General features: G+C 39.2%; 1 protein-coding gene across 1 annotated transcript in view; it reads left to right on the top strand.

Moving 5' to 3' along the window:
* The window catches only part of LOC138789271 (mucin-5AC-like), a 35,556-nt gene extending 14,335 nt beyond the window's left edge, over positions 1-21,221 (top strand). The window contains exons 23-47 of the mRNA XM_069967874.1: positions 272-511; positions 595-751; positions 898-1,026; positions 1,315-1,465; positions 1,546-1,589; positions 1,938-2,150; positions 2,642-12,178; positions 13,837-14,153; positions 14,290-14,464; positions 14,571-14,818; positions 14,995-15,178; positions 15,258-15,597; positions 15,762-15,940; positions 16,400-16,469; positions 16,555-16,667; positions 16,747-16,778; positions 16,850-17,027; positions 17,644-17,748; positions 17,833-17,873; positions 18,199-18,324; positions 18,435-18,533; positions 18,619-18,747; positions 19,390-19,429; positions 19,922-20,045; positions 20,273-21,221. Of these exons, the coding sequence (XP_069823975.1) occupies positions 272-511; positions 595-751; positions 898-1,026; positions 1,315-1,465; positions 1,546-1,589; positions 1,938-2,150; positions 2,642-12,178; positions 13,837-14,153; positions 14,290-14,464; positions 14,571-14,818; positions 14,995-15,178; positions 15,258-15,597; positions 15,762-15,940; positions 16,400-16,469; positions 16,555-16,667; positions 16,747-16,778; positions 16,850-17,027; positions 17,644-17,748; positions 17,833-17,873; positions 18,199-18,324; positions 18,435-18,533; positions 18,619-18,747; positions 19,390-19,429; positions 19,922-20,045; positions 20,273-21,221 (13,920 nt within the window). The remainder of the gene's footprint in view (positions 1-271; positions 512-594; positions 752-897; positions 1,027-1,314; positions 1,466-1,545; positions 1,590-1,937; positions 2,151-2,641; positions 12,179-13,836; positions 14,154-14,289; positions 14,465-14,570; positions 14,819-14,994; positions 15,179-15,257; positions 15,598-15,761; positions 15,941-16,399; positions 16,470-16,554; positions 16,668-16,746; positions 16,779-16,849; positions 17,028-17,643; positions 17,749-17,832; positions 17,874-18,198; positions 18,325-18,434; positions 18,534-18,618; positions 18,748-19,389; positions 19,430-19,921; positions 20,046-20,272) is intronic.
* Positions 21,222-24,496: the final 3,275 nt, after the last annotated feature.

Genomic DNA, 24,496 nt, shown 5'->3' on the forward strand with positions numbered 1-24,496 from the left:
ATTTTTTTTGTTACTATCCTATGATAAAGGGTGTACATACAATATCACGTTACTGCTCTTGCACCCACGGAGAGTTTAGGCCTGATTCTATTTGGTTTCATCCCTTTTGCTATCAGGTGGGGAAATGTTTTGCAGGTCTCTAAAGAAATAGGGAACAACTTCAAGAGTCTCCTTCAAAGATTGCAGGGGACAAACTTTACTTTAAAATATATGGTATAAAATAGCTAGCTTTTAATTAAATTAATTTTATATGCTTTTTTTTACCCTCCAGGGACAAGTTTGTGGTCTTTGTGGTAACAATGATGGTAGTGTATACAATGATTTTACTACAAGAAGTCAATCAGTGGTTGTCAATATTCAGGAGTTTGGGAACAGCTGGAAAGCTGCCCCAACATGCCCTAATGCTCTGCCTGTAAGAAACCCTTGTCTTGCCAATCCATACCGTCAGACCTGGTCCCAGAAGCACTGCAGCATTATCATGGGCTCTAGCTTCTCCAAGTGTCATTCCAAGGTAAGACACATCTTAGTTTTTACTTGAAGGTTCTCCATCTATTATCAAAGAACTACAAACCTCTTACTTTATTTACCTTATAGGTTGACCCTACTTCTTACCATGAGGCTTGTATCAGTGACACATGTGCTTGTGATTCTGGTGGGGACTGTGAGTGCTTTTGTACCGCAGTTGCTGCTTATGCTGCAGCCTGTAGTCAGGCAGGAATATGTGTGTCATGGAGAACCCCTGATATTTGTCGTAAGTTGTTTTAATTATCAAATCAAAAATCAATTATTCTAGAAATGTAACTAGTTTTTCTTGTTTTTTTTTTGTTTGTTTTTTTAGTAAAACTAGGTTTTCTAGAATTTTAAAACTTTTAACTGTTATAATTTTTTTATTTCTAGCTCTATTTTGTGATTACTATAACCCTGAAGGAGAGTGTGAGTGGCACTACAAGCCATGTGGAGCTCCCTGCATGAAGACCTGTAGAAACCCAAGCGGCCAGTGTATAAACAACCTGCCTGGATTAGAGGGTGAGTTATTCTTGAATTGGCTGTATATGATATTGGATCACTTCCTTCTACATGGACAGCTCTTTCTACTCAGTATCTATTTTCTTCCCTTTTCATTGCAATGGATGACCTATTAGGACAACCCTCAAAACAAAAGACATTGCTAAACCCCTTGACAGCTGATATATCTGAGAGAAGTTGTAGTCCGCCATAAAGTGGTGTATTACATGATCAAAGATCCTATAATTTCAATATAGTCTGATCATACATGGTTCTCAAGAATTCTTGCTGTATTGTATTCTATGTTAGGATGCTATCCAAAATGCCCTAAGGGACGACCTTTCTTCGATGAAGACATTATGAAGTGTGTTGCTCAGGCAAATTGTGGCTGTTATGATGACGATGGCAAACGTTACAACGTTGGTGATATGGTCCCGTCCTACAGGAATTGTGAATCATGGTAATTTAACACTATAGTTGTGAGTAGAACATTTTGCTTGTATAGTGGCTACCATCCTAAAAATGCCTTTTTTTTTTCAGTATCTGCACAAAGAAAGGGCGTCGTTGTCAGATGGATGTTAGAGGTAAGTGTTACATGGTGAACATATAAAACAAAGAGGCTGTGTTTCCATAAGTACGGCCAGGGATGTAGCTATAAGGCAGGGGTGCTCAACCTGTGATCCTCGGGAACACAAGGACTGTGATGCTCTTATGTTTACCACACAGCCATGTGTCTGTGACTTGATACTATAGAATAACTGTCTGTATATGGCAAATGCATTCTACTGATGGCACTAGTCTAATAGGGAATTTAGATTGTAAGCTCCAATGGAAACAGGGATAAGAATCTCAGTATAGAGCTGTTGAATATGTTACTGCTATATAAATTAAATAAATAAATAAATAAGAAAACATTCTTTTTAAATCCATAGCATGTTACTGCTACTATGGAAATATGAAGTACAACTATGGAGATGTCATCTACAACACTACTGATGGAATTGGAGGTTGCATAACAGCCACATGTTCATCCAATGGAACCATAACAAGAAGCATTAATCCTTGTGTTTCCACCACAAAGGCACCTACCACAACCTTCCATTTTCATTCAACCAGTAAAATACCACAGAATATTTCTACAACAGGTATTAAGTTACAAATAGCATTTTCTATATTTCCTTACCATAAACTGACTTCATTTCAAGTTTACTATTAAATAATATTAGCTTTAAATATTAACCGTAGTTATTGAAATGGGTTTTTCAATTTATGAATCCTTATGAGATGCCCTGGGCGGGGTGTTAACCTCCATGTCCCCTGTTGATCTCTCTATCGGCAACCCGACTGAGCCAAGTGCTGCTCTTGTCGATGGAGAGATCCCCGGGGGACATGGAGGTTGGAGCCCCTGCGATCTCATACTTGTCCCCTATACTTGTCCTGTGGATTGGGGACAAGTATTTTTTAAATCTGAAAACCCCTTTAAAGATAACACCACCCAATCCAATTCTGATTTGGGTATGATCACATATTTTTTTATGTATTTTACTCTCAGGTTTCTACTCACATATTGTATTAGCTATAAGATATTTGTAAATTATAGTACTAATTTCCCTAATTTATGTTATTTCCTGAACAGCACCAATGTCACCCACTTCTGTATCCTGCCTCAATGAAGTGTGCAAGTGGTCAACATGGTATGATGTTACCTGTCCAAAATATGGAGAGAATGAAGGAGATTTTGAAACTTTCGAGAATATTAGAAAAAAGGGCTATTCTGTATGCAAGATCCCTTCTGAAGTTGAATGCCGCGCACAAAAGTTTCCAAAAATCCCAGTTGCAGATTTGGGCCAGATAATACAATGTAATACATCAGTTGGCCTTTTGTGTTACAATCGAGACCAATTTTCTCAACTGTGTTTCAATTATGAGATCCGCATTCTCTGCTGCAGCTTTGTTCCATGTGGGGAATCATCTGCTTCCCCCAAACCCCATGTAACTTCTTCCCATGTGACCAAATCGACAACAAAATCCATAAAGACTACAGTTAAACCATCTGTACCACCAACAGGAACACAAAGTGCAATATCATCTTTGAAAACTACACGTAAGACATCCACTATAAAGCCAATCACTAAAACTGTCAAGCCTTCTACAACTAAACCTCAAGGAACGACTCACATTACTCCGTGTAAGAAAGAGATGTGCACTTGGACATCATGGCTTGATGTACATTTCCCTAGTATTATTACATCTGATGGAGACTTTGAAACCATGGCGAACATTAGAGCTGCTGGAAACAACATATGCCAGAAACCAGAGGACATTAGGTGTAGAGCTGAAAGGTTTCCAAATAAAACTATTGAAGAAGTTGGCCAAATAGTCAGCTGTAATATTACTCATGGTCTAATCTGCAATAATGCAGACCAAATCAAGAATTTTCCTTTGTGCTACAATTACCAAGTACAAATCCTTTGTTGCTCTATGGAGGACTGTAAAATATCTACCACCCATGTGCCTTCAACTGCAAAACCTCACACAACCAAACATTCTGAAACTTCTAAACTCACGAGAACAACACCGAAAATAACACAAACTACCAAAATGGATGCTCATACAACTAAAATACCATTAACAGTTCAACATTCAACAAAATCCAGTACACATTTTACTGGTTTACATACCACAACAAGTAAAGGAAAATGTACACCCTTCTGTCAGTGGTCTCAGTGGTTTGATGTAAGCTTCCCTCACTATGAGACAAATGGAGACTTTGAAACTTATGAAGACATAAGAAAATCGGGATTCAAAATCTGTCAAGAGCCTTCTGATATTCAGTGCAGATCTTCTGATCTTCCAGATATCCCTCTGGAAGAACTTCAACAAAATGTACATTGCAATGTCAGTAAAGGTCTTGTCTGTCGGAATGAGGAACAAACTGGCCCATTTCCTTACTGCTATAATTATGAAATCCGTGTTTACTGCTGTTCTGGATGTGCATCAACAGAGGCTATACCTACTTCTACTAAACTCTCAATGAGTACTAAACATGAAACCACATTTTCAAAAGTTACTACTAATCTTCCAAAGACCACAAAGAACATGATAACATCGCTACCTACCTCATCACATACAAAGTTAACTACAACTATCGGAAAGTTAACAACTGAAGAAGAAGTTCACACATATACACCGAAGATAACAAAAAAAACTACGGTAATAACTGCACCACTTGAAATGACTAGTACAACTAAAAAATCACTCTCTACACAAAAGACCATTTCAACTACAACTGGAAAAGTTTCTACTATTTCACACACAACTGGTTCCATAAAGAGTACAACAATGTCTACCAATTCTGGAGTGGTAACATCCACCTTTAAAACTACTGGTAAGATAACATCTGCAAGGGAAACATCCATACCAAGTACTGCTGGCCAAAGGTCAACTACTGAATCAGAACATAAAGATGTGACATCTGGAAAACCTGTAAAAACAACTAAAGTGTCCACAGAATCTATTAAAGTAACATCTGCCTACAAGACAACACCTGTAAAACCAATTACATCTCCAAAAGAAACTACAACATCCAGTAAGTCAACCACAGAATCAGAGCATAAACAAACCACTTCACACAAACCTGACACAATGAAAACTACAAAAATGTCTACTGAAATTAGAGTGACACCTACCTTCAAAACTACTGCTAAAATTACTTCTTCCAAGGCAACATCATCTAGACCAAGCACTACTTCGCATAAGGCAAGTACTGAATCAGAACATGAAAAAACTACTTCACACAAAACTATCTCAACTAAAACTACCAAAATGTCTACTGAATTTGGAGAAGTGACATCTGCCTTCAAAACTACTAATAAGATTACTTCTGCAAAGTTAACATCATCCAAATCAAGCACCTCTGCCTATAAGTCAACTACTGATTCCGAACATAAAGAAACCACTTCACATAAACCTGTCTCCACCAAAACTACAAAAATGTCTACTGAATCTCGAGAAGTAACATCTGCCATCAAAACTACTGGAAAAATTACTTCTGCCAAGGCAACATCATCCACACAGAGCACCGCTGCTCATAAGTCAACTACTAAATCAGAACATGAAGAAACCACTTCACATAAACCAGTCTCCACCAAAACTACAAAAATGTCTACTGAATCTGGAGAAATAACATCTGCCTTCAAAACTACTGGAAAGATTACTTCTGCCAAGGCAACATCATCCACACAGAGCACCGCTGCTCATAAGTCAACTACTAAATCAGAACATGAAGAAACCACTTCACATAAACCAGTCTCCACCAAAACTACCAAAATGTCTACTGAATCCGGAGAAGTAACATCTGCCTTCAAAACTACTGGAAAGATTACTTCTGCCAAGGCAACATCATCCACACAGAGCACCGCTGCTCATAAGTCAACTACTAAACCAGAACATGAAGAAACCACTTCACATAAACCAGTCTCCACCAAAACTACCAAAATGTCTACTGAATCCGGAGAAGTAACATCTGCCTTCAAAACTACTGGAAAGATTACTTCTGCCAAGGCAACATCATCCACACAGACCACTGCTTCTCATAAGTCAACTACTAAACCAGAACATGAAGACACTACTTCACATAAACCTATCTCCACCAAAACTACCAAAATGTTTACTGAATCTGGAGAAGTAACATCTGCCTTCAAAACTACTGGAAAGGTTACTTCTGCCAAGGCAACATCACCCACACAGAGCACCGCTGCTCATAAGTCAACTACTAAATCAGAACATGAAGAAACCACTTCACACAAACCAGTCTCCACCAAAACTACTAAAATGTCTACTGAATCTGGAGAAATAACATCTGCCTTCAAAACTACTGGAAAGATAACGTCTGCCATGGCAACATCACAGAGCACCGCTGCTCATAAGTCAACTACTAAATCAGAACATGAAGAAACCACTTCACATAAACCAGTCTCCACCAAAACCACCAAAATGTCTACTGAATCTGCAGAAGTAACATCTGCCTTCAAAACTACTGGAAAGATTACTTCTGCCAAGGCAACATCATCCACACAGAGCACCGCTGCTCATAAGTCAACTACTAAATCAGAACATGAAGAAACCACTTCACATAAACCAGTCTCCACCAAAACTACCAAAATGTCTACTGAATCTGGAGAAATAACAACTGCCTTCAAAACTACTGGAAAGATTACTTCTGCCAAGGCAACATCACAGAGCACCCCTGCTCATAAGTCAACTACTAAATCAGAACATGAAGAAACCACTTCACATAAACCAGTCTCCACCAAAACTACCAAAATGTCTACTGAATCCAGAGAAGTAACATCTGCCTTCAAAACTACTGGAAAGATTACTTCTGCGAAGGCAACATTACCCACTCAGACCACTGCTGCTCATAAGTCAACTACTAAATCAGAACATGAAGAAACCACTTCACACAAACCAGTATCCACCAAAACTACCAAAATGTCTACTGAATCTGGAGAAGTAACATCTGCTTTCAAAACTACTGGAAAGTTTACTTCTGCCAAGGCAACATCATCCACACAGAGCACCGCTGCTCATAAGTCAACTACTAAATCAGAACATGAAGAAACCACTTCACATAAACCAGTCTCCACCAAAACTACCAAAATGTCTACTGAATCCGGAGAAGTAACATCTGCCTTCAAAACTACTGGAAAGATTACTTCTGCCAAGGCAACATCATCCACACAGAGCACCGCTGCTCATAAGTCAACTACTAAACCAGAACATGAAGAAACCACTTCACATAAACCAGTCTCCACCAAAACTACAAAAATGTCTACTGAATCCGGAGAAGTAACATCTGCCTTCAAAACTACTGGAAAGATTACTTCTGCCAAGGCAACATCATCCACACAGAGCACCGCTGCTCATAAGTCAACTACTAAATCAGAACATGAAGAAACCACTTCACATAAACTAGTCTCCACCAAAACTACCAAAATGTCTACTGAATCTGGAGAAGTAACATCTCCCTTCAAAACTACTGGAAAGATTACTTCTGCAAAGGCAACATCACCCTCACAGACCACTGCTTCTCATAAGTCAACTACTAAACCAGAACATGAAGACACTACTTCACATAAACCTATCTCCACCAAAACTACCAAAATGTTTACTGAATCTGGAGAAGTAACATCTGCCTTCAAAACTACTGGAAAGGTTACTTCTGCCAAGGCAACATCACCCACACAGAGCACTGCTGCTCCTAAGTCAACTACTAAATCAGAACATGAAGAAACCACTTCACACAAACCAGTCTCCACCAAAACTACTAAAATGTCTACTGAATCTGGAGAAATAACATCTGCCTTCAAAACTACTGGAAAGATTACTTCTGCCAAGGCAACATCACAGAGCACCCCTGCTCATAAGTCAACTACTAAATCAGAACATGAAGAAACCACTTCACACAAACTAGTCTCCACCAAAACTACCAAAATGTCTACTGAATCTGGAGAAGTAACATCTGCCTTTAAAACTACTGGAAAGGTTACTTCTGCCAAGGCAACATCATCCACACAGAGCACCGTTGCTCATAAGTCAACTACTAAATCAGAACATGAAGAAACCACTTCACACAAACCAGTCTCCACGAAAACTACCAAAATGTCTACTGAATCTGGAGAAGTAACATCTGCCTTCAAAACTACTGGAAAGATTACTTCTGCAAAGGCAACATCACCCACACAGAGCACTGCTTCTCATAAGTCAACTACTAAACCAGAACATGAAGACACTACTTCACATAAACCTGTCTCCACCAAAACTACAAAAATGTCTACTGAATCTGGAGAAGTAACATCTGCCTTCAAAACTACTGGAAAGTTTACTTCTGCCAAGGCAACATCATCCACACAGAGCACCGCTGCTCATAAGTCAACTACTAAATCAGAACATGAAGAAGCCACTTCACATAAACCTGTCTCCACCAAAACTACCAAAACGTCTACTAAATCTGGAGAAATAACATCTGCCTTCAAAACTACTGAAAAGATAACTTCTGACAAGGCAACATCACAGAGCACCCCTGCTCATAAGTCAACTACTAAATCAGAACATGAAGAAACCACTTCACATAAACCAGTCTCCACCAAAACTACCAAAATGTCTACTGAATCCGGAGAAATAACAACTGCCTTCAAAACTACTGGAAAGTTTACTTCTGCCAAGGCAACATCATCCACACAGAGCACCGCTGCTCATAAGTCAACTACTAAATCAGAACATGAAGAAACCACTTCACATAAACCAGTCTCCACCAAAACTACCAAAATGTCTACTGAATCTGGAGAAGTAACATCTGCCTTCAAAACTACCGGAAAGATTACTTCTGCAAAGGGAACATCACCCACACAGACCACTGCTTCTCATAAGTCAACTACTAAACCAGAACATGAAGACACTACTTCACATAAACCTATCTCCACCAAAACTACCAAAATGTCTACTGAATCTGGAGAAGTAACATCTGCCTTCAAAACTACTGGAAAGATTACTTCTGCCAAGGCAACATCACCCACACAGACCACTGCTGCTCATAAGTCAACTACTAAATCAGAACATGAAGAAACCACTTCACACAAACCAGTCTCTACCAAAACTACCAAAATGTCTACTGAATCTGGAGAAATAACATCTGCCTTCAAAACTACTGGAAAGATTACTTCTGCAAAGACAACATCACAGAGCACCCCTGCTCATAAGTCAACTACTAAATCAGAACATGAAGAAACCACTTCACATAAACCAGTCTCCACCAAAACCACCAAAATGTCTACTGAATATGCAGAAGTAACATCTGCTTTCAAAACTACTGGAAAGGTTACATCTGCCAAGGCAACATCATTTACACAGAGCACCGCTGCTCATAAGTCAACTACTAAATCAGAACATGAAGAAACCACTTCACATAAACCAGTCTCCACCAAAACTACCAAAATGTCTACTGAATCCGGAGAAATAACATCTGCTTTCAAAACTACTGGAAAGTTTACTTCTGCTAAGGCAACATCATCCACACAGAGCACCGCTGCTCATAAGTCAACTACTAAATCAGAACATGAAGAAACCACTTCACATAAACCTATCTCCACCAAAACTACCAAAATGTCTACTGAATCTGGAGAAGTAACATCTGCCTTCAAAACTACTGGAAAGGTTACTTCTGCCAAGGCAACATCACCCACACAGACCACTGCTGCTCATAAGTCAACTACTAAATCACAACATGAAGAAACCACTTCACACAAACCAGTCTCTACCAAAACTACCAAAATGTCTACTGAATCTGGAGAAATAACATCTGCCTTCAAAACTACTGGAAAGATTACTTCTGCCAAGGCAACATCACAGAGCACCCCTGCTCATAAGTCAACTACTAAATCAGAACATGAAGAAACCACTTCACATAAACTAATCTCCACCAAAACTACCAAAATGTCTACTGAATCTGGAGAAGTAACATCTGCATTCAAAACTACTGGAAAGGTCACTTCTGCCAAGGCAACATCATCCACACAGAGCACCGCTACTCATAAGTCAACTACTAAATCAGAACATGAAGAAACCACTTCACATAAACCAGTCTCCACCAAAACTACCAAAATGTCTACTGAATCCGGAGAAGTAACATCTGCCTTCAAAACTACTGGAAAGATTACTTCTGCAAAGGCAACATCACCCACACAGACCACTGCTGCTCATAAGTCAACTACTAAATCAGAACATGAAGAAACCACTTCACAAAAACCAGTATCCACCAAAACTACCAAAATGTCTACTGAATCTGGAGAAGTTACATCTGCTTTCAAAACTACTGGAAAGTTTACTTCTGCCAAGGCAACATCATCCACACAGAGCACCGCTGCTCATAAGTCAACTACTAAATCAGAACATGAAGAAACCACTTCACATAAACCAGTCTCCACCAAAACTACCAAAATGTCTACTGAATCCGGAGAAGTAACATCTGCCTTCAAAACTTCTGGAAAGATTACTTCTGCCAAGGCAACATCATCCACACAGAGCACCGCTGCTCATAAGTCAACTACTAAACCAGAACATGAAGACACTACTTCACATAAACCTATCTCCACCAAAACTACCAAAATGTCTACTGAATCTGGAGAAGTAACATCTGCCTTCAAAAATACTGGAAAGATTACTTCTGCAAAGGCAACATCACCCACACAGACCACTGCTTCTCATAAGTCAACTACTAAACCAGAACATGAAGTCACCACTTCACACAAACCAGTCTCCACCAAAACTACCAAAATGTCTACTGAATCTGGAGAAATAACATCTGCCTTCAAAACTACTGGAAAGATTACTTCTGCCAAGGCAACATCACAGAGCACCGCTGCTCATAAGTCAACTACTAAATCAGAACATGAAGAAACCACTTCACATAAACCAGTCTCCACCAAAACTACCAAAATGTCTACTGAATCCGGAGAAGTAACATCTGCCTTCAAAACTACTGGAAAGATTACTTCTGCCAAGGCAACATCATCCACACAGAGCACCGCTGCTCATAAGTCAACTACTAAATCAGAACATGAAGAAACCACTTCACATAAACTAGTCTCCACCAAAACTACCAAAATGTCTACTGAATCTGGAGAAATAACATCTGCATTAAAAACTACTGGAAAGGTTACTTCTGCCAAGGCAACATCATCCACACAGAGCACTGCTGCTCATAAATCAACTACTAAATCAGAACATGAAGAAACCACTTCACATAAACCAGTCTCCACCAAAACTACCAAAATGTCTACTGAATCTGGAGGAGTAACATCTGCCTTCAAATCTACTGGAAAGATTACTTCAGCCAAGGCAACATCACCCACACAGAGCACCGCTGCTCATAAATCAACTACTAAATCAGAACATGAAGAAACCACTTCACATAAACCAGTCTCCACTAAAACTACCAAAATGTCTACTGAATCTGGAGAAGTAACATCTGCCTTCAAAACTACTGGAAAGATTACTTCTGCAAAGGCAACATCACCCACACAGAGCACTGCTTCTCATAAGTCAACTACTAAACCAGAACATGAAGACACTACTTCACATAAACCTATCTCCACCAAAACTACCAAAATGTCTAGTGAATCTGGAGGAGTAACATCTGCCTTCAAAACTACTGGAAAGATTACTTCTGCAAAGGCTACATCACAAAGCACCGATGCTCATAAGTCAACTACTAAATCACAACATGAAGAAACCACTTCACACAAACCAGTCTCCACCAAAACTACCAAAATGTCTACTGAATCTGGAGAAGTAACATCTGCCTTCAAAACTACTGGAAAGGTTACTTCTGTCAAGGCAACATCATCCACACAGAGCACCGCTGCTCATAAGTCAACTACTAAATCAGAACATGAAGAAACCACTTCACATAAACCAGTCTCCACCAAAACTACCAAAATGTCTACTGATTCTGGAGAAGTAACATCTTCCTTTAAAACTACTGTTAAGGTTACTAGTTCAAAGGCAACATCATCTGGACCAAGCACCGCTGCCCATAAGTCAACTACTGGAGAAGTAACATCTGCCTTCAAAACTACTGGTAAGATTACTTCTGTCAAGGTAACATCATCTAGACCAAGCACTGCTGCTCATAAATCAACTACTGAATCAGATCATGAAGAAACCACTTCACACAAACCTGTTTCAATGAAAACTACCAAAATGTCTACTGAATCTGAAAAGGTGACATCTGCCATTAAATCTACCAGTGAAAAGATTAGTTCTGTTAAGACAACATCCTCCAAACTGAGCACTGCTTCCCATAAGACAACCACCGAGTCTGAGCATGGAGTTACATCTGCAACAACAGTTAAAACTACCAAAGTGTCTACAGGCGTAACTGCAATATCCCATAGCATTTTCTCTACAAAAAGTACATCAGAAGGAACCTTGATTACCAAATTCAGTTCACAGCAACCTTCGAAATCCACAAAACAATCAACATTCTCAACTTCTGGAAAAACTAGCACTTTACGCACTGTTACTGCCACTTCTCCCTCAAGAACAGCAACCACTGAATCCTTTTCTACAGCCCGATGTATGTGCAATATCAATGGAGTTTTGGTTCCTCCAGGTACGTGTTTCTGTAACACAACTATTTAGGTATATTTTTTGGATACCATGTACTTTCTACTTAATAGTATAATATAATCTGAAGCTTTACATAACTCAATAATTCAGCTTATCATTTAGAACAATGTTTAAAACTGGTGTTAGCCTAGCTTAAATGCTGCAGAGTTTTTGACAGATTACTACACCTTAAGCTGGACATACCCAATACATAAAGCCCCTATTACTCGGGGCGATCTCTGCAAGCAAGCAAGCGCCAACCAGTCAGGTCACCATTTTTTGCTCCTCGTTTCCCACTCGCTGCCAGCAGTATTATACGCACCAACAGCGAGCGGGTAAGTGTGGGGAGGCATGGGTAGCTTTGGGGGGGGACCATGTTTAGATCAGCTCTGGAGCCCATAGGAGATAGTGGCGTTTTGCTGCCACGGCTCCTATTACACGGAGCAATGGCAGCAGGTCCTTGCTATCAAGGTTGTTTGTGTTTCAACACGTTGAAAGACAACGACATACAACGATCAGCCGACATTGTTAATGTCGGCTGATTGTTGCCTTCTATTGCACAAAACAATTATTGGCTGTAATTGCCAATAATCAGCCAAATACATCCGGTAATCGCTTTGTGTAATGGGGCCTTAAAGAGGACCAATCACCTAAAAATCACTATCCCTATAATAAAAGATTCTCTGTCCCTAAGTCTATTCCTGAAGATACAGACTGCCTGTGCAGTCTGTATCTTATGCTTTTACCTAATCCAGTATAGCGGAGAAGTAAGGCCGGGGGCGGCCATCTTGATGACGTCACAGTGGTGCGTTCCAACGCTGGAACGCAAGGGACGTAATCAAGATGGCGCCCGGCTTTACTGCACCGCTACAGAGGAGTAGGTAAAGTATAAGATACAGACTGCAAAGGCAGTCTGTATCTTCATGAAGTTTATTTCTGAAGATACAGACTGCACAGGCAGTCTGTATCTTATACTTTACCCACTCCTCTGTAGCGGTGCAGTAAAGCCGGGCGCCATCTTGATTACGTCCCTTGCGTTCCAGCGCTGGAACGCACCACTGACGTCATCAAGATGGCCGCCCCCGGCCTTACTGCTCCACTCCGCTCCGCTCCGCAGCTATAGGTAAAAGAATAAGATACAGACTGCACAGGCAGTCTGTATCTTCAGGAATACACTTATAGGCCCAGTTAGGATATTCATACACAGCGATCTCGCGCTGTATAGCGCGGGATCACTGTGTACTTACAGAGCGGTGGCAAAGGCTCATGGGAGCCCTTCCTGCCGCTCGGCATGCCGGGAGCTTCCTGTCGCGCGCCGGCTCTTTTCAAAAGAGCCGGCGCGAGACAGGAAAAGAAAATCGGTATATTGTGAAAACGCGGCCCCAAAAGTAATTATTTCATATTACAAATATTATTAAAATAACAATTTTAATCTAATTATCGAAAAAAAAAATTTTAATTTCCGCCCATGATTGGTTCTCTTTAAGCCATGGCCAAATCAACGTGTATGTGCACAATAGCATCCTAAATCCCCACTAAGTGGTAGATGCCAGGAAAGAGAGGGTCTTACCATGTTGTATTTCAACCCACCGCAAGCCTAAAAGCAGCTTTTTTTTCTCCCTAGATCTGCATTGTTATTGTTTATATACTTCTGCTCCACAGGTCAAGTGATCTACAACACAACCGATAATGCAGGTTGGTGTTTCTATGCAAAATGCAATCAAAGCTGCAAGGTTGAAAAATACAGTGAACACTGCCTCAGTTCTACTGTTCAACCTGCCACCAGCAGTACCAAGACCCCAAAGACTATGACTGCCAGCACAGGCACTGCGACTACAAAAAAGACAGCAAGCACCACAAAGCCATCACAAACAAGCACCATAACATCTAACACAGCCCAAACTAAGACTTCAGCTTCAAGTGCTACCTCGGCCAGCACTGTGCACCCTGGATGCAGTGCTGTCATGCCTCCACGGATGGTATGTTTCTGCAGTTCTCTTCCATTTTAAATGGTTGTGAGTTTTCACTCACTTAACTGCACATGCTTATGTTCAGAGATGTTTGTCAATGGACCACAAATATGAGCCAAGATTTAACCATCTTTCCATTTTATAGGTGAATGAAACCTGGATGATAGATCAGTGTACTAAAGCAACATGTATTGGGGAAAACAACATAGCCATAAGTAAGAAGCAGTGTGCACCAACTAAAGAGGTGGTCTGTGCCAATCGCTTACAGCCCAAGAAAACATTTGATGAGAGTGGCTGCTGCTATCAGATGGATTGTGAATGTAAGGCTTCTACTATATGCTATCAAATGTATCTTACTAATAACAATGCATTCAAGTGTATTCAGAAATTGTACAATAACCTAAATGGCTCTTTAACGTCTTTTAGGTGTTTGTGGCGGTTGGGGAACCTCCCATTATATTACCTTTGATGGCACTTACTATGATTTTAATGGCCAATGCACATATGTCCTGGTACAGCAAATAACTCCAGTCTTTGATCACTTCCGAGTCTACATCGACAACTTCTCCTGTGATCCTGAAGATCCAAATTGTGTGAAGACTCTTCGCATCATGTACAAAACTGATACAATTGTGCTGGAATCTCAGAGTATGAAAAACAGAATAACCAACAAGGTAATCATGAGCATATATATACAATATAAATAATTTTTGCACATAGTGTAACATTTCACTTAACATAATTGAATCAACTGAACATTACATAGTTTTTCTCTGGGACAGAAATTAAGGGTTGCTGTAGGCTCTAAAAAAAAATTTTTGTAAATGGTTTCTTTTTTTTTTTGTTCAAGGTTTATGTAAATGAACAGAGAGTATATCCGGCATTCTCCAGAAATGGTATATCCATCAAATCCTCCAGTATATTTATAATTGTGGAGATCCCAGAGCTTGGTGCATACATGTCTTTTAGTGTTCTTAGCTTCACTGTGAAACTTCCAATCAGCAAGTTTTCTGGTAACACCGAAGGCCATTGTGGTAAGCATCTTGAATCAATTTGAAAGTTGAAAAAATAATTTAGCTGCTCTTACTTATATGATCACTCTTATATTCATAGGAAAATGCTCCAATAACCGTGTCGATGATTGTATACTTCCAAATGGACAGTTGGCCCCATCGTGTACTCAGATGGCAGGGGAATGGGGTACACCTAGTGAAAACCCCTCATCTTGTACCTCTAGCACTACAAGGGCCCCAACAACTACTCCTAGCCAATCCACGCTTCCATTATCTTCAATGTCACCCTCATACTTCTCCACTCTTATGTCCAGCGTTCCCCAAACGGTTTCAACAAGAGTTCCATCAACTAAGCTCTCTCGTTTTACTTCAACTTCTGCATCAATTCTAGATGATGAACCCTGCAATACTCCAGAGGTCTGCGAACTTATCTTAAGCAGGTGTGGACCACATTAAGCCTATCCTTTATATAAACCGCAATATTGGGTAATGGTATTGTAAAACAGAGACATCTGTAATACAATATAATAAAAGCTAAAAAGATACAATTGAGATATGTCCTATAGTTGTAATATTTATTAATACCCTAACAATTTGTTTTTAGTGTCTTTGCGGCTTGCCATCGCGTTGTACCCCCTGAACCATTCTATCAAGCCTGTGTCACTGACGGTTGCCATAAGTCAGAAGGGGACATTCTGTGTTCTAACTTACAGAGCTATGCCAGGCTTTGTGGAATAGAAGGTGTCTGTATAGACTGGAGAGACAGCACCAATGGTATATGCGGTAAGTGCAATCACCTCAAAAATATAAATACACTTTGTTTAACCACTTCAAGACTAGAAACTTTATTTACAAGGCACTTAATGATAAAAAGTGCCATCTGTATTCTTGGGTCAATACGATTACAAAGATGCCAAATCTATATAGCTTTCCATTTACTTTACTACTTTAAAAAATCTTAACGTAAAGTAAATAAATATGTATAAAATTAGATTTTTTATTTTCAAAATAAAAGGAATGCCTTAAATTTTTACTTGTTTTTTAAACTTTTTAAAAATTATTTAACTAATCATTTGATGGTTTAGCGACAACCTCTTTGTTTGGAGTGGGCTCAGCTCCTGAGCCTGCTCTATTACCCCTTCCCCCGCCTTTCATGTCAAGAAACGGTTAAACATATTGTCCAATGAATCTTAATTACCAAATGCTTGTAGTAATCTATCTTTATCTTTTTTTCTTGAACAGCTTCAAACTGTTCCTCAAACCTGGTATACAATCCTTGTGGTCCTGCGGTAGAACCTACTTGTAATTCCAAGTAAGTATATAGTGCTATATATTGCTTTATAGCAATGTGTATATTGTGTTTTTTCTCTTTTAATTCATATATGCCTCTCTTATAGATATAATGATGCCTTTTTCAACAAGACAAAAGGCGACTTCATGGAAGGATGCTATTGCCCCAAGGGAAAGACAAAGTTCAACACTGTTTCCAACAAATGTGTGACTACTTGTGGTATGTTGTGACTATTATAGCAATTTTTATAGTGATCACTTAACACTCTATGGTCCTAACTCTTGTCATTTTTGTGTAGGATGTACTGGTCCAGATGGAATGCCTAGAGAGGTAATGCACATAAAAGTTTGATTATCTTATGTCATGTATATATCTATATGCTAATGTTTGTACACTTTTAGCCTGGTGAAACCTGGGACAGTAACTGCCAAACCTGCGTCTGTGACAAGACGTCAATGAGTGTGGTGTGTACCAAAAAGACCTGTGCTGTACCTGCCCATGACAACTGCACCAAAGAAGGATATATGTCTGTTTCTGTACCAAACCTTTCTAATCCATGCTGCCAAGTTACTGAGTGTCGTAAGTACCTAAATCCTAAATATCCATGTTATTCTGGGTTCATACTACTCTAGTGTAGACACATTTTTGTGCAAATATCACTGCCACAAGTTCTGGGCTCAATGGAGGTCTGAACACTCGGACTTACAGCTGTCAGTTTGGGTCATTATACCGATAGTTGAGCTAGGAGTATGGACAGATACATGCATTCATATTAGGCAAGTGTGAACCTAGCCTTTAAAGGGATTATCCGGCATTAGAAAAAGATTGCCACTTTCTTACACCACTCTCGTCTTCAGTTCAGGCGTGGTTTGCAATTAGGCTCCATTCACTTCAATGGAACTGAGATACAAAACCTTACCCAAGCTGTAAACAAGAGTGGTTCTCTCTGGAAGATAGTGGTCATGTTTTTCTGATGCTGGATAACCCCTTTAACTCAAAAATTCTAAGGACTATTGCTGAGCTATATAAACAATAGCTTAATGTAGACCTTCACCCCATCTTTAACTTCACCAAGGCCAATTCTAAGCACTACATCTGTTATAGAAATGAAGAGAATATTCCATTATACATACAATAATTAGCAATGGACCATCTATTGATCCATCTATTATCTGGGATTTTTTTATTTTCCCAGGCTGTAACGTGAGTCTTTGCTCCAAGAAGAAAAAGGTCTGTAAGCCTGGATATGAAGCTGTACAAAGTATGAATCAAACAGGCTGCTGCCCAGTCTACAAATGTGGTGTGTATCTCATTCTAGCTACTTGATGCTGACTCAACCAAATCAGTTGGTATCCTATTTAGTGTGCATCCTTTTTTTTTACAGAACCCAAAAAAGTGTGTGTACAAAATGGAACAGAACATCAGGTACAAATAATTTTCTCTGTCCATAAAATTTATACACCGGGAAGAATTAACCAAACTAAAAGAGTATATAAGTTTAAAATTATAGAATAAATTGTGTTTTGTTTTTTGCCTTTTTTATGCTGATATTGATTTTTTTTTAAAAGGCTGGAGGTAGGAGGATTTATTTAGCACATTTATTTATTTGGTCTTTGCCCTTATTAAATTTCACACATCTTACTCCAATGTTAGATTATAACAGGCACATGTGACATAAGTAAATTCTCCAAAATATGTTTATACCCGTGAAATGCTACTGGTCACTCTACCTTATTCTTTTTTCTTCTAGCCTGGTGCCCCAGTGTTTTCTTCAAACCCCTGTGAAACATGTTTGTGTAATGGAGATATGAATAAAACAACAGGAATGCATGCTGTTTCTTGCACGCCAATCGTATGTGACAAGAAATGCGCTCAGGTATTGTTTTTGAAGTGATAAAAGAAATCACCCAAAAACCATTGACATCCATACATAGTCTTAAACGTGCACATTAAACCTACGGTTGACAATTTTTATTTTATCTATAGGGCTTTAAATATACAAAAGTCCCAGGAAAATGCTGTGGAAGGTGTGAACAGACAGAGTGTATTATGGACCTGCCTGATAACTCTACTCTAATTCTGAAGGTGAGTACCATGATGAATGTCAACATCCATATAACTTTCCAGTAATTCTGTGAACAGGTACCAATGCATGTTTGCTTTCTTACAGCCTGGAGACACCTGGTCACCACCTGGAGATAACTGTACTGAATATGAGTGTGTTCGTAAGAAAAACAAAGTTTTAACTGTGGAATCCAAAGTATCATGCCCAAAATTCAACCGTGATGAATGTGTACCGGTAAGTATTTTGTATAACTTCATCAAACAATAGTCTTGTTTCTACATACAGTATTAAAGGCTGGGTTCACACTATGTATATTTGAGGCTGTATTTGGTCCTCATGTCAGGTCCTCATAGCAACCAAAACCAGGAGTGGATTGAAAACACAGAAAGGATCTGTCCACACAATGTTGATATTGAGTGGATGGCCGCCATATAACGGTAAATAACTTCCATTATTTCAATACAACAGCCGTTGTTTTAAAATAACAGCACATATTTGCCATTAAATGAAGGCCATCCACTCAATTACAACATTATGTGAACAGAGCCTTTCTGTGTTTTCAATCCACTCCTGGTTTTGGTTGCTATACAGCCTCAAACATACAGCCTAAAATATACGTAGTGTGAACGCAGCCTTAAAGACATGTTAATTGATTCATAATGGAAGTTAATGATCTCTGGGAAAAAGTTAAATGTCTATTTTTCCCAGAGAAAACTTGATGAAATAAATAACCTATTAGCATCATACTTTTTGCTGGAATACCCCTTTAAGAACTATAATAAGTGTATAATTTTTTGGCTACTTTTTCTTATATCCATTAACAACTCCCACGTTATAAAATGTTGCTAAAAAATATATATAATTATATTTTTTTAGGGAACCATTAAAAGAGATCCTAAAGGATGTTGCGAAACATGTAAGTATTCCACATGGAAGACATGATCAAAACATATACGTACATAGGCACACAGGATTTCATGGTTTATGCTTTGATATGCACTCTTTCCTAGTCTTTAAGGGAACCGTTCAGCTCAGTCCTTATGAACCTAGTAGTAAAATGACCATGTACACACACACACACACACACTCATTTTATGGCAATAATTTTTAACAGTCTTTTTAAGGCCCGCAATAAAGGCATCTTCTTGGTTGTATTTATATTTTGTTGTTTGAATGTAGCCCTATACTGTTGCACCCCTTCCTGGCTTAAAATGATTTAAAAAATCAAATTTATCAGATTGTCATTGGCCATGCCCATCCTACGAAACACCACCCAAATGATAGACTTTTTAAAACTGTTGAGAGGGGTAAAAAGTTGCAATATAATGGCATGCTCCATAATTTGTTTCTAGAGCAAAATAATGGCTCAAATGGTTCAATAAATTTTCCTTTTGGCGTTTACTTAAAGGTGTGAAAGAAGAAAAGAAGTGTCAGAAGGTAAAGATGGAAAACATTATTCTTCAAAATGGCTGCAAGTCTGCTAAGCCTGTTGAGATGTCATACTGTAAAGGAAGCTGCGAAAGCTATTCCATGTAAGTTACCTACTAATATGATTTCTCAGTTTGGTAATGCTTTTCTCATATTACCTTATTCCATAGAATATAAAATGTAGTTAATGATAATTGAGTATATAAATATTATTTGTCTTCAGAAAAACTGATACTCGTGTTGTTATATGCTAAGCTCTCATTTACTTAATAACCAGTGACCTAATGTTTTATTGCATTGTTTAATACAAACCTATCCTATTATGTTTCAGGTACTCTGCACAATCTCAGTCTATGGAACAAAAATGTGCTTGTTGCCAAGAGACACAGACAGAAAAGGTTACTATTGACTTGACCTGTCCCAATGGGCAGACAATGAAATACTCTTTTATTAATGTCAAGAGCTGTAGCTGTGCTGACACCACATGCAAAAAGGAAAACAAAGAGAACAGTAAAGAAGAGGAAAACTCTGGCCATAGCAAATCAGATTCTAAAGAGAATGTAGATAAGAAGAGGGAAGATGATGATAAAGATAAACACAGCCCAGTGACCAAACGGGTTCCTCCAATCACAAACAAACCAATGAACACCATTAGACAGTTAACTGACAAAAAAGGCAAAGATGACAAAAACAAAGAGAATTATAAAGAAAAAGATAACTCTGAAAAGAATGACAAATCAGACTCTAAAGAGAAAGTAGATAAAAAGAAGGAGAATGACAACAAGGACAAGAATGACAGTTCTGAACATGAAAAATTTGATTCTAAGGAGAAAATAGTTAAGAAGAAGGAAGATGATGGTGTCAAAGTAACCAAACAGGTTCCTCGAATTACAGATAAACTTATGAAGACTACTTTACGGCAACAGGACAAAAAAGGCAAAAAAATTGAGAATAGTAAGGAGAATGACAGTTCCGAACACAATAAAGTAGATTCTAAGGAGAAGGCAGATAAGAAGAAGGAAGACGATGGTGTTAAAGTGCCTTCGGGAACCAAGCAGCCAGAGAACAAAATAAATAAAGACTCCGATGAAAAAGGCAAATCACAGGAAAAAGACAACAAAAATGACAAGTCAGAAAACAGTGGCCCAGAAAACAAATTAGTCTCTAATCTAATCTCTAAAATTACAGAAAAAGTATTGAAAACTACAAAACAGCCCACTGGAGACAAAAGCAAATCACAGCCAAAACCTAAAGAAGATGGAAAATCATCAAAGCAATAGAAAGCAAGAAAAGCATCAAGCTACATTTAGTTGGAGCATAACTTTGGCACATCTAGCATTAGACCAAAGTATAAAATGATCTGATTCCACTAAATTATAGTTTTTTTTCCCTCAAATGATCATAAATATAAAACCGAGACAATCTCTGAACTCAGAGATGGAGTTCTAAAAACTGTAGAAATACCATATCAGTTTCTGGTCTCCTTATTCTGCTGAGATGTAATTGTCTGGTTAACATATGAGGTTGCTGGGTAGGCTGTCTTATTAAATTTGCTGTTTACTCTGGGCCCAAATATTTCATTAATTAATGTGTATTTATAAATCTAATAAACTGATATTGAGCAAGTAAATATTTGTTTTTGTGGTTCATTTCTTTTTCCTTTTTTTGCAAACAATATTGGTGTTGGATAAAAGAACAAGCGCATATGCCTTAATGGCAAATGGCTTTGAGAGAGAGGAGTACCAAACAATGCAACATTATTTTGGGGTAAAGTAGGCCAAATAATGGCCTAAATTTAGACTAGCTAATCTAAGGCTATGTTCACACTACGTGCAGAGGGGAACTTAGCGTATTGTTCTATGGCATCCCGGCCGGAGCGTATACACATCGTACACGCTCCGGCCAGGATCCCGTGCGGCTCCACAAAGAACTGACATGTAATTTTTTTGCAGCCGCAATTCAGTGAATTGCAGCCGTAGAAAACCCTGTTAGTTCACACAATGAAGCGAGCGACTCCGGCTGCTTGCTTCATTGTGTCTTGTGTGGGGTTGTGAACATAGCCTAAAGATCCGCCAAATTTATCAAAGTAACAGAGACACCGTAATAAATCTGTCTAGTTTATGCAATTATATGCACAAGCCCTATCGTTATGCAAAGACGTTTTTGCGAAAAATTTGCACAATTTTGCCACTAAAAAGTATTCAGTTGTACTAGTAAATCTGCACCAGTAAGGGTCAGACAGGCCCAGCAGAGGAACAAATGACCCTCTCTCTAAATAATAACATGACAGTAGGCTGATCATTTTAGAGGGGAACACTTCAAACACATCTCACATTGCAATTCTTTGAGAAAAAGTTGTCATAACTTAGTCTATCAAATTACAAGTTAAAGTACAGTAGTAGTAAAACATAGGGCTCATTGCATTGGATTTATTGTTAGGAAACAACAGAATTTGCAGGAGACTATGATATGGCAGGGGGGGCTGCTAGTGCCAGACATTGAATTTCCGATCATTCATAGGGCACCAGAGCCCACTGAAGCGATAGGGGGCATGGTTTGTTTTACATTGGCAAGTGATAAGTACCCTTTAAAATAGAAAGAGTAGGCAATTGTCTTGCATAGGTTATGGGTAGCCGCCACTAGAGGGTGCTTGACGCACATGTACAGTACATGGATTTTATGGATTTTAAACAGAGCTTTATGAATATTACTACAGTGAGCGTTCCTGTGTGGCAGACCAAATGTAATCATGCAACTTTATAGCTGTGTAAAGGGAAACATGGTGCTTTGTAACAGAACAAAATTTAACTGTTATACCTTTAAAATAAATTAGAAAATTGAATGGAAATTAAGGTGATTTTGCCATGTGATCTTCTGATCATTGATTTAACACACTACACTACTTCAGCATAACCCTAACAGTAAATCTATTCATGCCTCTGATAGAGGCCAGCTAAGTGTATATACTGGGCATACTTGGAGGCCTTTATTAGGGTCCTATTACACAAAGCGATTTTTAACGACTAACGATAAACTATCGCAAACTAGATTGTTTATCGTTAACCTGAAATCGTTCACCATATTACACAGAACGATAATCGTTAGTTACGATCAATACTATAATCGCTATTGCGATCTTTACTATGATCTTTTATTCCTTCTGTTCCCAGCAAAACAATGTACAACCACATACGAGCGATTTTTCGATCGTTGCCTGCAATTACACAGAACGATTATTGTTTAAATACGAACGATTAAGCGATTTTTTGCACGATAATCATCTCGTGTAATAGGGCCCTTAGTCCACTAGTTGCCATGGAAAGCCATCATCACCCTGTGATTGCAGAAGTGCCGATGGAGTGACAGATCCCCAGAAACCACTGTGAAGCCACAGTCAGAATTTAACTGCAGCATATAAGGGGTTAAACTAACATAATTGATTAAACTACCAGGATCTGTTTCTGGAAGTCTGTCTGTCATGTGACAATACTTCCATGAGGACAACTGATACGTTTCTCTATTTATTCACTTTTGCATTTGGGATTTTAAGGCCCTGTTCACACAGTTTTTTTTTCCCCACAGATTTTGATGTGGAGTCACAATTCATATGGAAACAGAAGCCTTTTCTTTCCCATTCAGTGAATGGCCGACATTTAATGTAAAATAATTTCTGTTATTCTAAAATAATGGCCATTATTTGCCATTACCTGACGGCCATCACTAAATATCAACAGTGTGTAAACATATCCTTTCTGTGTTTTCAATCCGATCCTGGTTTTGGTTGCAAAATATTGAGAAAAAATACTGTGTGGAAACACAGCCCTAAGGCAGTGGCGTCGCTAGACATTAAGATTTGGGGCCAGTGCCCCAGATAAAAAGGTCACTGCCCCGAATCTTTTGCCTCCTGACAAGCTGCAACAGAGAGAGACATTACCCCCAGTTGCAGTTTAGGACTGCAGCCACCAGCTTTCAGTTTTGAGGGAACTTGCCCGGGGACCTGGGATTTCAGTCCCAGATCCCCTGGCCAGAGTGACCTTTAGCTGAGCGTACATCTCTATAGACGCACGCACAGCTAAGGGAACGGAGCGCTGGAGACTCGCACTCTTCCGGTGCAGGAAGCCTCTGTATGTCAGGCTGTCTGCATTGGAAGCTGCTCTCACCGAGAAGAGAGAGAGGAGCTGCAGCTGAGTGAGCGGGTCAGAGGTGAGTAGATGTTCTTTTTTTTTATCGGAGGCAATACCACAGTGTGGCTATGCTACGGAGGGGAGCTATACTACAGAGTAGGAGAGGGGGTCTTGCTAAAGGGGGGCTATACTTCAGGAAGGTGTTATACTACAGGCAGGGCTATACTTCAGAGTGGGGTCTATGCTACAGGGGCCATATTACAAACAGTGGGATATGCTACAAAGGGGGGCTATATTACAGGGGGGGTATTCTACAGGGGCTCTATGCTACAGAGGGGGTTTATACTACAGAGGGGTGCTGTATTACACAATGAGGGCTATATATTAGGGGGCTATATTAAAGAGGGTGACTATGCTACATAGTGGGGAAT

The sequence above is a fragment of the Dendropsophus ebraccatus genome, chromosome 4 (genome assembly GCF_027789765.1).
Source record: "Dendropsophus ebraccatus isolate aDenEbr1 chromosome 4, aDenEbr1.pat, whole genome shotgun sequence".
In the NCBI taxonomy this organism is placed as follows: domain Eukaryota; kingdom Metazoa; phylum Chordata; class Amphibia; order Anura; family Hylidae; genus Dendropsophus; species Dendropsophus ebraccatus.